Source organism: Taudactylus pleione, unplaced genomic scaffold (genome assembly GCF_031769625.1).
Source record: "Taudactylus pleione unplaced genomic scaffold, aTauple2 ptg000390l, whole genome shotgun sequence".
In the NCBI taxonomy this organism is placed as follows: domain Eukaryota; kingdom Metazoa; phylum Chordata; class Amphibia; order Anura; family Myobatrachidae; genus Taudactylus; species Taudactylus pleione.
Genome location: NW_028284791.1, coordinates 785,848 through 798,719, shown reverse-complemented (window position 1 = coordinate 798,719; position 12,872 = coordinate 785,848). Strand labels below are relative to the sequence as shown.

The following is a 12,872-nucleotide window of genomic DNA, read 5'->3' as shown; positions in this document are numbered from 1 at the left end:
ACACGGATGGTCGATATCGATATCGACTATCGCCCGTGCATGCCGGCCCACTTGGTTACTATAGGGACCCGCAATCGTCGATCGCGGGTCATTATAGTTACTTTTGGGTTGGTGCATGTGCTGGATGTTTGATATCGATCATCCAGCACATGAAGGACGATCAGACAACGATATCTGATCATTGTCTGATCGCTCCGTGTGTACGGAGCTTAACGCTATCGGGCCACTACGTGACGCATATATATAAACATCTCAAATTAAAAAAACTGCCAGCAGAAACGACTTAAACGCGGGTGGAGCCACAGGCCGTACAGTAGCTAGTTAGCTCCTGAAAGTAGTTACAGTAGCTACTGGTGTGTCAGATTGCCCCATTGTCAGACTGAAGTGTTATAAAGTTTTGAGAGAGAAGTGAAAAGTTTGTTACAATAGGGTCAGTGATCACTGTGGGAAGAATATGATAGAAACTTTTGCATTATATGGTAATGAGACCTGCAGAGCAGGGAGGGGGATGAATGGAGATTATTTGCCTGTAATAAGAATACTACACCCTCCTCCTCCTCCTCCTCCTCCTCCTCCCCCGGTCTGGGCTATCCCACAATTATTAGGCTGCTGCAAGCAGGGTCTCTGCCAAATCCCAGCCACAGAAAGCGCCTGTCTGTCAGCACAGGGAGCCTGTGGGAGCCAGTATCCCTAACACATGCATCATTCTGCATTGTAGTGTACGCCTCTGTCCTGTCTATCTGGCTATACTCCTCAGTAGGGACCACAGGGAAAGGGTGGACAGTTTGTGCTCTTGGTGGTATATTGTCCAGTAAAAGGCATCACTGGCTGCAGTACTGGAGGATGAGAACTGCTCTCTGTGCTCCTGCTTTTGGGATGCATCTGAGTAGACAGAGGTTGTGGATTCTGTTCTTGTACCTGGGATTTATAAAACGCACCTTAGCAGACATGTACAGCTCAATGCTGAACGTCCAGCAGGCCATGGAGACCGAGCAGGTATTAATACAGCACCTGGGCACCTACCTGGAAGAGGAGAGCCACCGCCTGAATGATCTGCGCAGGTAATCTAATATTAATCATAAATAGAAATGAGAAATATTTTCTTTTCCTTTCATTGTATCACAGACAGGCATATTGTGGCTCCCCAGCTGTGATAGAACTACAAGTTCCAGCTTGCATTGATAACATCTGGTAGCAGGGAATTCTGGCATTTGTAGTATCTTGGCAGCTGGAAACCCACGGCTTGCTAAAGCCTGCATTATATGCTTTTTTTTTTTTTTTTAGTAAGGTAATATTAGATGGCCCAAGAGCTTGCAATCTAAACTTCAGTTTAAGTAATCTCATTAACTTTATGAATCCAGAAAACAATACACTAATGGATTTTTATGAATGCTGTTCCCAGAAAATGAATTTGCGCCTTGTGGGTTTGACTGGAAGTGCACATAGTAGATAAATTGCGCATGGGGCAGGGAGCAGCGCGATGCACAGAGCCACACGTTGCCTTTCTGAAGTAGCCTTTATTGTGTTATGGTAATTTATGATGTGTTGGACGCTGTTGGGTTATTGTTAGAATTTTGGCACTGCAGTTTGTACAATACCACATACTGTGCTTCTCCAGCATTAGACAGCCCCCGGTATCCATCTCTTGGGTTCCAATCTTTCCTTTGAAACTGTTGCTCTAGCTCTGTGCATTGTCTAATGTTCTGATTGGCTATAAGTTGATCTAGCTCAGTGACTTGTCTAATACTCTGGTTGGCTATAAGTTGATCTAGCTCAGTGACTTGTCTAATGCTCCGATTGGCTATAAGTTGATCTAGCTCTGTGACTTGTCTAATACGCTGGTTGGCTATAAGTTGATCTAGCTCTGTGACTTGTCTAATACGCTGGTTGGCTATAAGTTGATCTAGCTCTGTGACTTGTCTAATACGCTGGTTGGCTATAAGTTGATCTAGCTCTGTGACTTGTCTAATACGCTGGTTGGCTATAAGTTGATCTAGCTCAGTGACTTGTCTAATGCTCTGATTGGCTATAAGTTGATCTAGCTCAGTGACTTGTCTAATACTCTGGTTGGCTATAAGTTGATCTAGCTCTGTGACTTGTCTAATACGCTGGTTGGCTATAAGTTGATCTAGCTCAGTGACTTGTCTAATACTCTGGTTGGCTATAAGTTGATCTAGCTCAGTGACTTGTCTAATGCTCGGATTGGCTATAAGTTGATCTAGCTCAGTGACTTGTCTAATGCTCGGATTGGCTATAAGTTGATCTAGCTCTGTGAATTGTCTAATGCTCTGATTGGCTATAAGTTGATCTAGCTCTGTGACTTGTCTAATGCTCTGATTGGTTATAAGTTGATCTAGCTCTGTGAATTGTCTAATGCTCCGATTGGCTATAAGTTGATCTAGCTCTGTGACTTGTCTAATGCTCCGATTGGCTATAAGTTGATCTAGCTCTGTGAATTGTCTAATGCTCCGATTGACTATAAGTTGATCTAGCTCTGTGAATTGTCTAATGCTCTGATTGGCTATAAGTTGTTCTAGCTCTGTGAATTGTCTAATGCTCTGATTGGCTGCAGGTTGCTCTAACTCTGTGAATTGTCTAATGCTCTGATTGGTTACAGGTTGCTCTAGCTCTGTGAATTGTCTAATGCTCTGATTGGCTGCAGGTTGCTCTAGCTCTGTGAATTGTCTAATGCTCTGATTGGCTGCAGGTTGCTCTAGCTCTGTGACTTGTCTAATGCTCTGATTGGCTACAGGTTGCTCTAGCTCTGTGAATTGTCTAATGCTCTGATTGGCTGCAGGTTGCTCTAGCTCTGTGAATTGTCTAATGCTCTGATTGGCTGCAGGTTGCTCTAACTCTGTGAATTGTCTAATGCTCTGATTGGCTACAGGTTGCTCTAGCTCTGTGAATTGTCTAATGCTCTGATTGGCTGCAGGTTGCTCTAGCTCTGTGAATTGTCTAATGCTCTGATTGGCTGCAGGTTGCTCTAGCTCTGTGACTTGTCTAATGCTCTGATTGGTTGCAGGTTGCTCTAGCTCTGTGAATTGTCTAATGCTCTGATTGGCTGCAGGTTGCTCTAGCTCTGTGAATTGTCTAATGCTCTGATTGGCTGCAGGTTGCTCTAGCTCTGTGAATTGTCTAATGCTCTGATTGGCTCCAGGTTGCTCTAGCTCTGTGAATTGTCTAATTCTCTGATTGGCTGCAGGTTGCTCTAACGCTGTGAATTGTCTAATGCTCTGATTGGCTACAGGTTGCTCTAGCTCTGTGAATTGTCTAATGCTCTGATTGGCTGCAGGTTGCTCTAGCTCTGTGAATTGTCTAATGCTCTGGTTGGTTGCAGGTTGCTCTAGCTCTGTGACTTGTCTAATGCTCTGATTGGCTGCAGGTTGCTCTAGCTCTGTGAATTGTCTAATGCTCTGATTGGCTGCAGGTTGCTCTAGCTCTGTGAATTGTCTAATGCTCTGATTGGCTCCAGGTTGCTCTAGCTCTGTGAATTGTCTAATTCTCTGATTGGCTGCAGGTTGCTCTAGCTCTGTGACTTGTCTAATGCTCTGATTGGCTGCAGGTTGCTCTAACTCTGTGAATTGTCTAATACTCTGATTGGCTACAGGTTGCTCTAGCTCTGTGAATTGTCTAATTCTCTGATTGGCTGCTGGTTGCTCTAGCTCTGTGAATTGTCTAATGCTCTGATTGGCTGCAGGTTGCTCTAGCTCTGTGAATTGTCTAATGCTCCGATTGGCTGCAGGTTGCTCTAGCTCTGTGAATTGTCTAATGCTCTGATTGGTTGCAGGTTGCTCTAGCTCTGTGAATTGTCTAATTCTCTGATTGGCTGCAGGTTGCTCTAGCTCTGTGAATTGTCTAATGCTCTGATTGGTTGCAGGTTGCTCTAGCCCTGTGATTTCACAAAAGATAGACAGGCAGTGAGGCTCCCAGGGGTCTATTTACTAATGGGCGATTTGTCAGAATAGCAGCAGGAATCACTGTTAGATCAGGCTTGTTTAGCATTGATTCCTGTTACCATTTTAAAATTATCGATCAAAGCCACCGATGATCGGCATCATTAACAAATCGCCCATTAGCAAATATATCCCCAGTGTCCGCTCACCCTCATGTAACTCATAGATGAGGCTAAATTGAGCTGCAGAAGAAAAATGGAAAAATGTAATTTAATGAGAGTGGTGGTTCCACTGTGGATGGAGGAGGCTTTGACGTGATTCGCGCATTTTTGCAGCGGGAGCTGATTGCCATTTTTGTACCTCTATGCAAACCTGGGTGGTTTGTAGTCGCCAAAGGATAGGCACAGGGTGTGTTATAAAATACTGAAAAGGTCGATAGTCAATGAGTCAACACCAAATGGTCGACATGCAATAAGTTGACAGGGGCAAAATTTTGACAGTTAAAAAAAGGTCAACAGTGCAGAAATTCGACAAGGTTAAAATGTCGGCAGGTTCAAATTCTCAAAACACAGATGGTCAACATATTTCTTTTGTAATTTAACCCTAATCCTAACCCTCCTCCTAGTACCTAAGCTTAATCCTCCCCCAAATGTTTAAACCTAATTTTCCCCCTTGTGTCTAACCCTAACCCTTCCCCTAGTACCTAACCCGCCCCCTGGAGCCTAACCCTAACCCTAGTACCTAACCCTAACCCTCCCCCTAGTACCTAATCCTCCCCCTAGTACCTTACTCTAACCCTCCCTCTGGAGCTTAACCCTAACCCTCCCCCTAGTACCTAACCCTAACAATCCCTCTGGAGCCGAACCATAACCCTTCCCTAGTACCTACCCTCCCCCCCTTGAGCCTAACCCTCTCCCTAGTGCCTTACCCTAACCCTCCCCCTGGAGCCTAATCCTCTCCCTATTGTCTAAACCTACCCCTACCCCTAGTGCCTAACCCTAACTGTGGTCTAACCATCTCCCTAGTGCCTAAACTTGACCCTAGCCTAACTCTAAGCCTCCATGTAGTGCCTAACGGTCACATCCGGCAGCCTAACATTAACCCTTACCCAAGTGTCTAACCTTGACCCTATCCCCAAACCCTAACAATAAAAATGTTGAAAAACCATTAAAAAAATGCGTCATCCATTTTTGCGTTGACCATTTGAACATGTCGTCCTTTTAAACCTGTTGATATTCTGCGCTGTCGAACTTTTGTCTGTCGACCTATTGAATGTCAACCATTTGGTGTAGACCTACTGACTGTCGACCTTTACATTGTCATTCTATTTGGATACCAGTGGCACATTGCCCCCCCAAAGGCACCCTGCTTAGCCCCGCCCATCTTCTCTGATTGGTCTACTGTGTAGCACAAGCAGGTTCATCAATGGTGCAAACCATGAATGGTTTCCCATTGATGATTTATTGCCATAGACCCTGATGAGACCTTGATGAAACCATTGATGGTAAACCATTCATTGGTCACCCGCTTATCCCTCCCACTGATACTGTTACTGTTACTGTGTCTCTGTTATTATTATTATTATTATTATTATTATCCTTTATTTATATGGCGCCACAAGTGTTCCGCAGCGCCTTACATAGTACATAAACAAATAATTTGACAAATGACTTACAGTACAAAATAGGACAAGGACATGGATAATATACATTGATACATAAGTGACCATAACACCTAGATATGCAACAGAGCGTAAGCAACCAAGTGTTAGGTGCCCTGGAGGGGGGTAAGAAGTAGGCGAAAGTAAAGTAAGGAGAAGCACAATAGGGTAGAGGGCCTGCTCGTAAGAGCTTACATTCTAAAGGGTAGGGGCAGACAAACAGGTGTGACACAGATGGGTTAAACGGAGGAAGGAGCATGTTGCAGCAAGTTAGGATGGGAGCTGGAAGGCTTTGATGAAGTAGTGGGTCTTGAGAGCCCGTTTGAAGGATTGTAAAGAGGAGGAGAGTCTGATGGGGAGAGGGAGAGAGTTCCAAAGGTCGGCAGCAGCACGGGCAAAATCTTGGAGGCGGGAGTGGGAGGAAGTAATCAGTTGGCATGAGAGGCGGTGTGCATTGGTTGATCAAAGGGGGCGGCCAGGAGAGTGGAGGGAGATGAGGTCAGAGATGTAAATGGGAGAGGAATGGGTGAGGGCTTTGTTAGCAAGTGTGAGAACCTTGAATTGGGTTCTAAAAGGGAAGGGGAGCCAGTGGAGGGCTTGTAGGAGAGGGGAGGCAGATGTAGAGCGTTTGGAGAGGACGATGAGTCGAGCAGCAGCATTGAGGACAGACTGGAGAGGTGAGAGATGAGAGATGGGAGTTGGGGAGGCCAGATAGGAGAAGGCTACAGTAGTCCAATCTGGATATGACCAGAAAGGGTCTAATCTTGGAAATATTTTTTGAGATGGAAGCGACAGGACTGTGAGAAGCTCTGGATATGTGGTTTGTAGGAGAGGGAGGAGTCCAGGATAACTCCAAGACAGCGCACTTTGGGGCTAGAAGAGATAGTTGTGCCATCAATTGTTAAAGAAATAGTGGGAAGTGAGGTTATGTTGGAGGGTGGAAAAATGATCAGCTCAGTCTTAGACATATTAAGTTTAAGAAATTGCTGGGACATCCAGGAAGAAATAGCAGAGAGACAGTTGGAGATACGAGTGAGGAGAGAGGGGGAGAGGTCGGGGAGGAAAGGTAGATCTGAGTATCATCAGCATAGAGATGATAATGGAGGTCAAATGAGCTGATGAGTTCACCTAGAGAGGACGTATAGAGGGAGAATAGTAGAGGTCCAAGAACGGAACCTTGGGGAACACCTACTGTAAGAGGCTGTGGTGGGGAAGAGGAGTCATGAGAAGAGACAGAGAAGGACCGGTCTGAGAGGTAGGACGACAGCCAGGAGAGAGCAGTGTCACGTAAACCAAGGGAGTGAAGGATTTGCAGCAGGAGAGGGTGGTCAACAGTGTTGAAGGCAGCAGAGAGGTCAAGGAGAATAAGCAGAGAGTAGTGGTCCTTGGATTTGGCAGCAAGGAGGTCATTGCTGACTTTTGTGAGGGCAGTTTCAGTGGAGTGGAGAGAATGGAAACCAAACTGAAAAGGATCAAGGAGGGAGTGGGAGGAAAGAAAGGTGGTAAGGCGTTTGTAAACAACACGCTCAAGGATCTTAGAGGCAAAAGGGAGGAGAGAGATGGGACGGTAGTTGGAGAGAGTGTTGGGATCAAGGGTAGGTTTTTTAAGAATGGGGGAGACTATTGCATGTTTGAATACAGAAGGGACAGTGCCAGATGAGAGGGAGAGATTGAGGAGGTGGGCAAGATGGGAACAGGCACAAGGAGAGAGGTAGTGGAGGAGACATGAAGGGATAGGGTCAAGGGGGGAGGTAGAAAGGGGGGAGGACCGGATGAGAGCCATGACTTCCTCTCCAGATACAGGGGAGAAGGCTGTCAGAGTTGGTGAAATGGATGGAGATGGGTGATCAGGGAAAGAAGGAGGTGTAGAGCAGGGGGACTGGTGGGATGTGATGTCCTGACGTATGGAATCGATTTTGGATGTAAAGTAGGTAGCAAAGTCAATGGCAGTGAGTGAGGAGGGGAGGCGGGGAGGGGGTGGACAGAGGAGGGAGTTGAAGGTGGTGAAGAGATGCTGGGGATTTGAGGACTGGGAGGAAATTAGGTTTTTGAAATAGGACTGTTTAGATAGGGAAAGGGCAACACTGTAGGATGAGAGCATAAATTTGAAGTGGAGAAAATCTGCCTTAGAGCGTAATCTTCTCCACTGTTGCTCGGCAGTTCTTGAATACTTTTGCATATATCTGGTGCATTTGGAATGCCAGGGTTGTAGTGTGGATCTGCGAGGGTGAGTAGTGATTGCCGGTGCAACAGAGTCCAGAGCAGAAGTAAGGGAGGCATTGTATAGGGAAGCAGCTTGTTCAGGGCAGGAGAGAGAGAGGATAGGGGAGAGAAGAGAGTCAAGCAGGGAAGATAGAGAAACAACATTGATAGCCTCAATGTTACACTTAGTGATGGTGGCCTTCGAAGGTAGAGGAGAGGAGGGAGAGAGAGAGAGGTTAAAAGAGAGAAGGTGATGATCAGAGAGAGGGAGTGGGGAGTTGGAAAAATTAGAAATATTACAGCGGTGAGTGAAGACTAAATCAAGTGAGTGCCCACTCACATGTGAGGGTGAGGAGGTCCATTGTGAGAGACCAAATGAAGATGTGAGGGTAAGGAGTTTGGAGGCAGAGGATTCTGTGGGGATATCAATTGGAATATTGAAGTCACCAAGGATAATGGAGGGGAGGTCAGAGGAGAGAAAGTGAGGGGGCCAGGAAGCAAAGTTGTCAAGGAACTTAGAGGGAGGGCCAGGGGGACGGTAAATGACAGCTACTCGCAGGTGTACTGGTTGGAAGAGGCGAATAGCATGAACCTCTAATGTAGAGAAAGTAAGAGATGGTTCAGAGGGTAGGAGTTGGTAGGAGTAACCTGGGGATAGAAGGACCCCCACACCACCACCATGGCGACCCCCGGGGCGAGGGGTGTGAGAGAAGGTGAGGCCCCCAGAAGAGAGAGCTGCAGGGGTGTCAGAGGGTGAAATCCAGGTTTCAGTAATGGCTAGGAGATGCAAGTTTTTGGAAATGAAAAGGTCATGGGTGGGAACCAGTTTATTACAGACTGATCTGGCATTCCAGAGGGCACAAGATAGAGGGACAGTGTTTATGGGAGAGATGTGAATAAGATTATCAGGGTTGCTGTGACGAGAAGGTGAGATTAATTGGGGTGATCGAAATGAATGTAGTGGATAGATTGTGCGGGCACCAGTGTTGGGAAGAGAACCTGAAGGAGGTATGCAGGGAGGGAGTTTAATGAGATGTGGGTGGAGGTGGGGTGGCATGGCATGGAGAGGAGGTTTGGAGGAGGGATTAGCGGTGGGGTAGTAGGACCCAGGTGGGGTAGAAGAAAACAAATGTGGAGTAATGGGAGAGGAGAGGGAGGAAGGCAGACAGAGGAGGGGAGATAAAGGAAGGAGGTGGTGGAGGAGATAAGGGGGAAATGATAAAGGTGGAAGAAGGGGGCAAAGCAGTGGATCGGGTATACACTGAGTGGAGGAGGAATTGGATGAAAACATGGTCATGGTGTGGCTGGGTAGAGTTTGGGGAGGCAATGTAGATGTAGGAATAGAGTATATATGTAAGAGAAAGTGCAGGAGATTTGCAGAGAATCAAGTAAAAGTACAGTGGAAGAAGGTGTATTTTTGTATTGATAAAAGGATATAATTGAGGGAAGGAAAAATGGAGATTTAGCAGGGAAAAAATGGATTATTAAAGTAAACTGTGCTAGAAGACAGATGACAGGCTTGGCAAATAATTAAGGTAGAGATAAACTGAATTGGCACAGATACAGTACATTATGCTGTAAAATATTTGTGAAATCAGAGAGCCAGCCCAAATATTAGCAAGTAAAGTTCTTAGAGTGAGCAAACAGAGGGGGTCATTCAGACCCACTCGCGAGCGGCAGTACGATCGCAAGTGGGTCTATGTTCCCCACTGCGCATGCGCATGACGGAGGGAGCTCCGTCATGCGCATGCGCGAGACCCGGGGAGCGAAGGGCTTTCCATCGCTCCGGGTCTCGCACCAAAGGGGGCGTGCTGTCGATGTTGATTGACAGCACGCCCCCTTTGGTGGGCGTGCCGGGGGCGTGGCGGCCAGCCGGAGGCGTTCCCATGGGTACGCCTACCGTCTGAAGCCGGCCCCACTGACATCACTAGTGTCAGTGGGAGTGATTTTGGCTCTGATAGAGCCAAAATCACTCTAGGGCTTGTGGCAGGGAGACCCTACCGCAGGGTCTCCGTCGCAAGTCTGATGGTCGCGATGGTCAAGACCATCGCGACCATCTTTTTGGCCGCTCGCATATGCTGTGGGTGGTCACCCACAGCTATGCGAGCGGCCAGGAGGCCGCTCCATTTTCATGGAGGAGGGACCTGATTCAGAGCGTGCGCTCTGGTCAGAGCGTCCGGCTCTGAATCAGGCCCAGAGTCCAGTGATTATTGTCCAGGTTGAGCAGACAGCAGTTGCTTGTAGAGAAGAGATTGTTGCAGTCTATTCGTATTATCTATCTTGTATTTGCTTTTGGTCCATGGCAGGTCCCCATTTGATTTTAAAGGGGAAGACAATGGATGTTTCTGTTTATCTGAACTTAATTAGTCCTTTCATTTTGTATTAGCGCCTGTACTCAATTGTATCTTACATGGCATATGAGACTTCTGACACTTCAGCAATGTACTATAATGTGCATGAATTGTGTAGTGTGACTATAGTATATACTTTCACACCCTCCCAGAACATCCCTGAGACACCCAGACTTTGAGGAGACATCCTACGGACTCCATAGAGTATAAGTCACCCTCCGGCACCCACTTCCTAGTAAAATGCGGGGGATGTGATGATGCGATTTGTCCCGTCCCCCTCAATGTGATCTTGCAAATGACACATAGCATTTCCGCTAGGCTGTTTTAGCGGGGCGCCGCACCCTGCCCTATTTCTAAAAGGCAAAAAGCGCCCTGCCATCCCCACCCACGGATAACAGTGTCCAGCGGGTGGGGATAACTGCGGTGTAGCGGTCACCGCGGGTGAATGGATGCCGGGTGCATGGGGCCAGCAACCATTCACACTGATGGCAGTGCTTGGGGGCAGTCCGGCATGTCCGTAAGTGCTGGGCACCCCCCAAGAGTGACGAAAAGGGGACGCGTCTTAAAGACATGTCCCCTTTCCTTGGCCACGTCCCCTTTTTGGACGCCCGCCTTAGGGGTGTGCAGATGTGCCCTTTCTCTAGGTCCGCGCCGGAGTGAACACTAGACACACATCGTACGATGTATTCAGTTCTGCAAGCTGCGCCAAATGTAGCTTTTTCCAAGCGCATTTATATTACCTGTTCCATAACGACCATAACTAGGGGTGGGCAAGTGGTGCTGCCGTCCTGGGCGTAGGGCCTAGGAGGCGGCACTATCACTAGTCAATGGCACCTGTATTTGGCTTGTGGGGTGCTTGGCATACTTGACGACAATCAGCTCCAGCCTTCCAGGAGGGAGCTGATTCTCGGCTAAAGCGGGGGGCGGGATGGCCATTGGGGGTGGAGCCGGGGGCGGGGCCGGTCAGGTTGTTTCTCATTGGGGGTGGAGCCGGGGGCAGGGCTGCACGATCGCGTCATCGTGGCTCCGCCCCCTCTTCACAATGCCATTATTTTCGGTGTTGTGAAGCAGGGGGCGGGGCCACGATGACGCGATTCAGCGCAAATCACGTCACCGGCCCCCCATGCTGCGGGGGTTTCTAGTTGTTTCAGGGGGGAGGTAGGGAGGGTCAGAGACTTCCGGGAGGCTTGCCTGCCTTTCTGGGGGGCCCGGGAGCGGCACCCGAAAATCGGGAGGCTCCCGGCCAAATCGGGAGGGTAGGCAAGCCTGGTGCTCAGCAGCCCTGTCCCCTTGGCATGACATCATAATGTCACATGTTTGGGGGCAGGGCTGGCAAATAGCAAATAATCGCCCTGCTAGGGCCCTGTGTGCGGATGGCCATCGGTAGGTTACCCATTGATGGTCACCATCGATGGTACCTTTGGTGGTTGACATCGATGGTATTAAACCATCGGCTGTTAACCATCGATGTTTCATCCACCTATGGTCATCCCTGTTTTAATACTGGCCGGGCAGCAGGCCAATCAGGTAGTGTGGGTGGGGCTTCGCAGGTCATGATGGGGGCCGGGGCTGAGCTTAGCGTCCCGGCAAATGGAGGTGGGAAAAAAGATTGTTTGGCTCTCTGCCATCGTCAGTGGTTAATCATCGATGGTCTATGGCCATCCCTAGCCCTGTGTTCTATCATGAAATTAGGTTTGCTTTAATTATCCCATGAATTTATTAATTTACCTATATAGTAAATGAGCTGAGCAATACAAAGGGGGGACTACTACTACTGGGGGCACTACAAGGGGGGGACTACTACTGGTTGCAATACAAGGGGGGGACTACTACTGGGGGCACTACAAGGGGGGACTACTACTACTGGGGGCACTACAAAGGGGGGAACCACTACTGGAGGCACTGCAAGGGGGGGACTACTACTACTGGGGGCAATACAAGGGGGGGACTACTACTACTACTATTGGGGGCACTACAAGGGAGGGGACTAGTACTGGGGGCACTACAAGGGGGAGATCACTACTGGGGGTACTACAAGGGGGGGGTGACTACAGGGGGGCACTACAAGGGGGGACCACTACTGGCGGCACTGCAAGGTGGAGACCACTACTGGAGATTATTATTGGGGGCCCTTCAAGGGGGGGACTACTACTGGGGGCACTACAAGGGGGGGACTACTACTGGGGGCACTACAAGAGGGAGGGACTACTACTGGCGGCAATACAAGAGACAAGAGGGAGACCACTACTGGGGGCACTACAAGGGGGAGATCACTACTGGGGACACTACAAGGGGGGGCGGCTACAGGGGGGGCACTACAACTCGGGACCACTACTGGTGGCACTGCAAGGTGGAGACCACTACTGGGGAGTATTACTGGGGGCACTTCAAGGGGGGGACTACAACTGGGGGGACTACTACTGGGGGCACTACAAGGGGGGGGTGACTACAGGGGGGGCACTACAAGGGGGGGACCACTACTGGCGACACTGCAAGGTGGAGACCACTACGGGGGATTATTACTGGGGGCCCTTCAAGGGGGGGACTACTACTGGGGGCACTACAAGGGGGGGACTACTACGACTAGGGGCACTACAAGGGGGGACTACTACTACTACTAGGGGCACTATAAGGGGAGGGGACAACTACTAGGGGCACTGCATAGGGGGGAGGGGACTACTACTAGGGGCACTACATAGGGGGGAGGAGACTACCACTGGGGGCAGTGCAACGAGGGACCACTGCTGGGGGCTCTATAAAAAGGGC

At 48.8% G+C, this 12,872-nt stretch overlaps 1 protein-coding gene across 1 annotated transcript in view; it reads left to right on the top strand.

Moving 5' to 3' along the window:
- The first annotated feature begins 724 nt into the window (after window positions 1-724).
- Window positions 725-12,872, top strand: part of P4HA3 (prolyl 4-hydroxylase subunit alpha 3) — an 87,071-nt gene continuing 74,923 nt past the window's right edge. Inside the window, exon 1 of the mRNA XM_088445815.1 lies at window positions 725-1,061. Within this exon, the coding sequence (XP_088301941.1) occupies window positions 844-1,061 (218 nt within the window). The 5' untranslated portion in view covers window positions 725-843. The remainder of the gene's footprint in view (window positions 1,062-12,872) is intronic.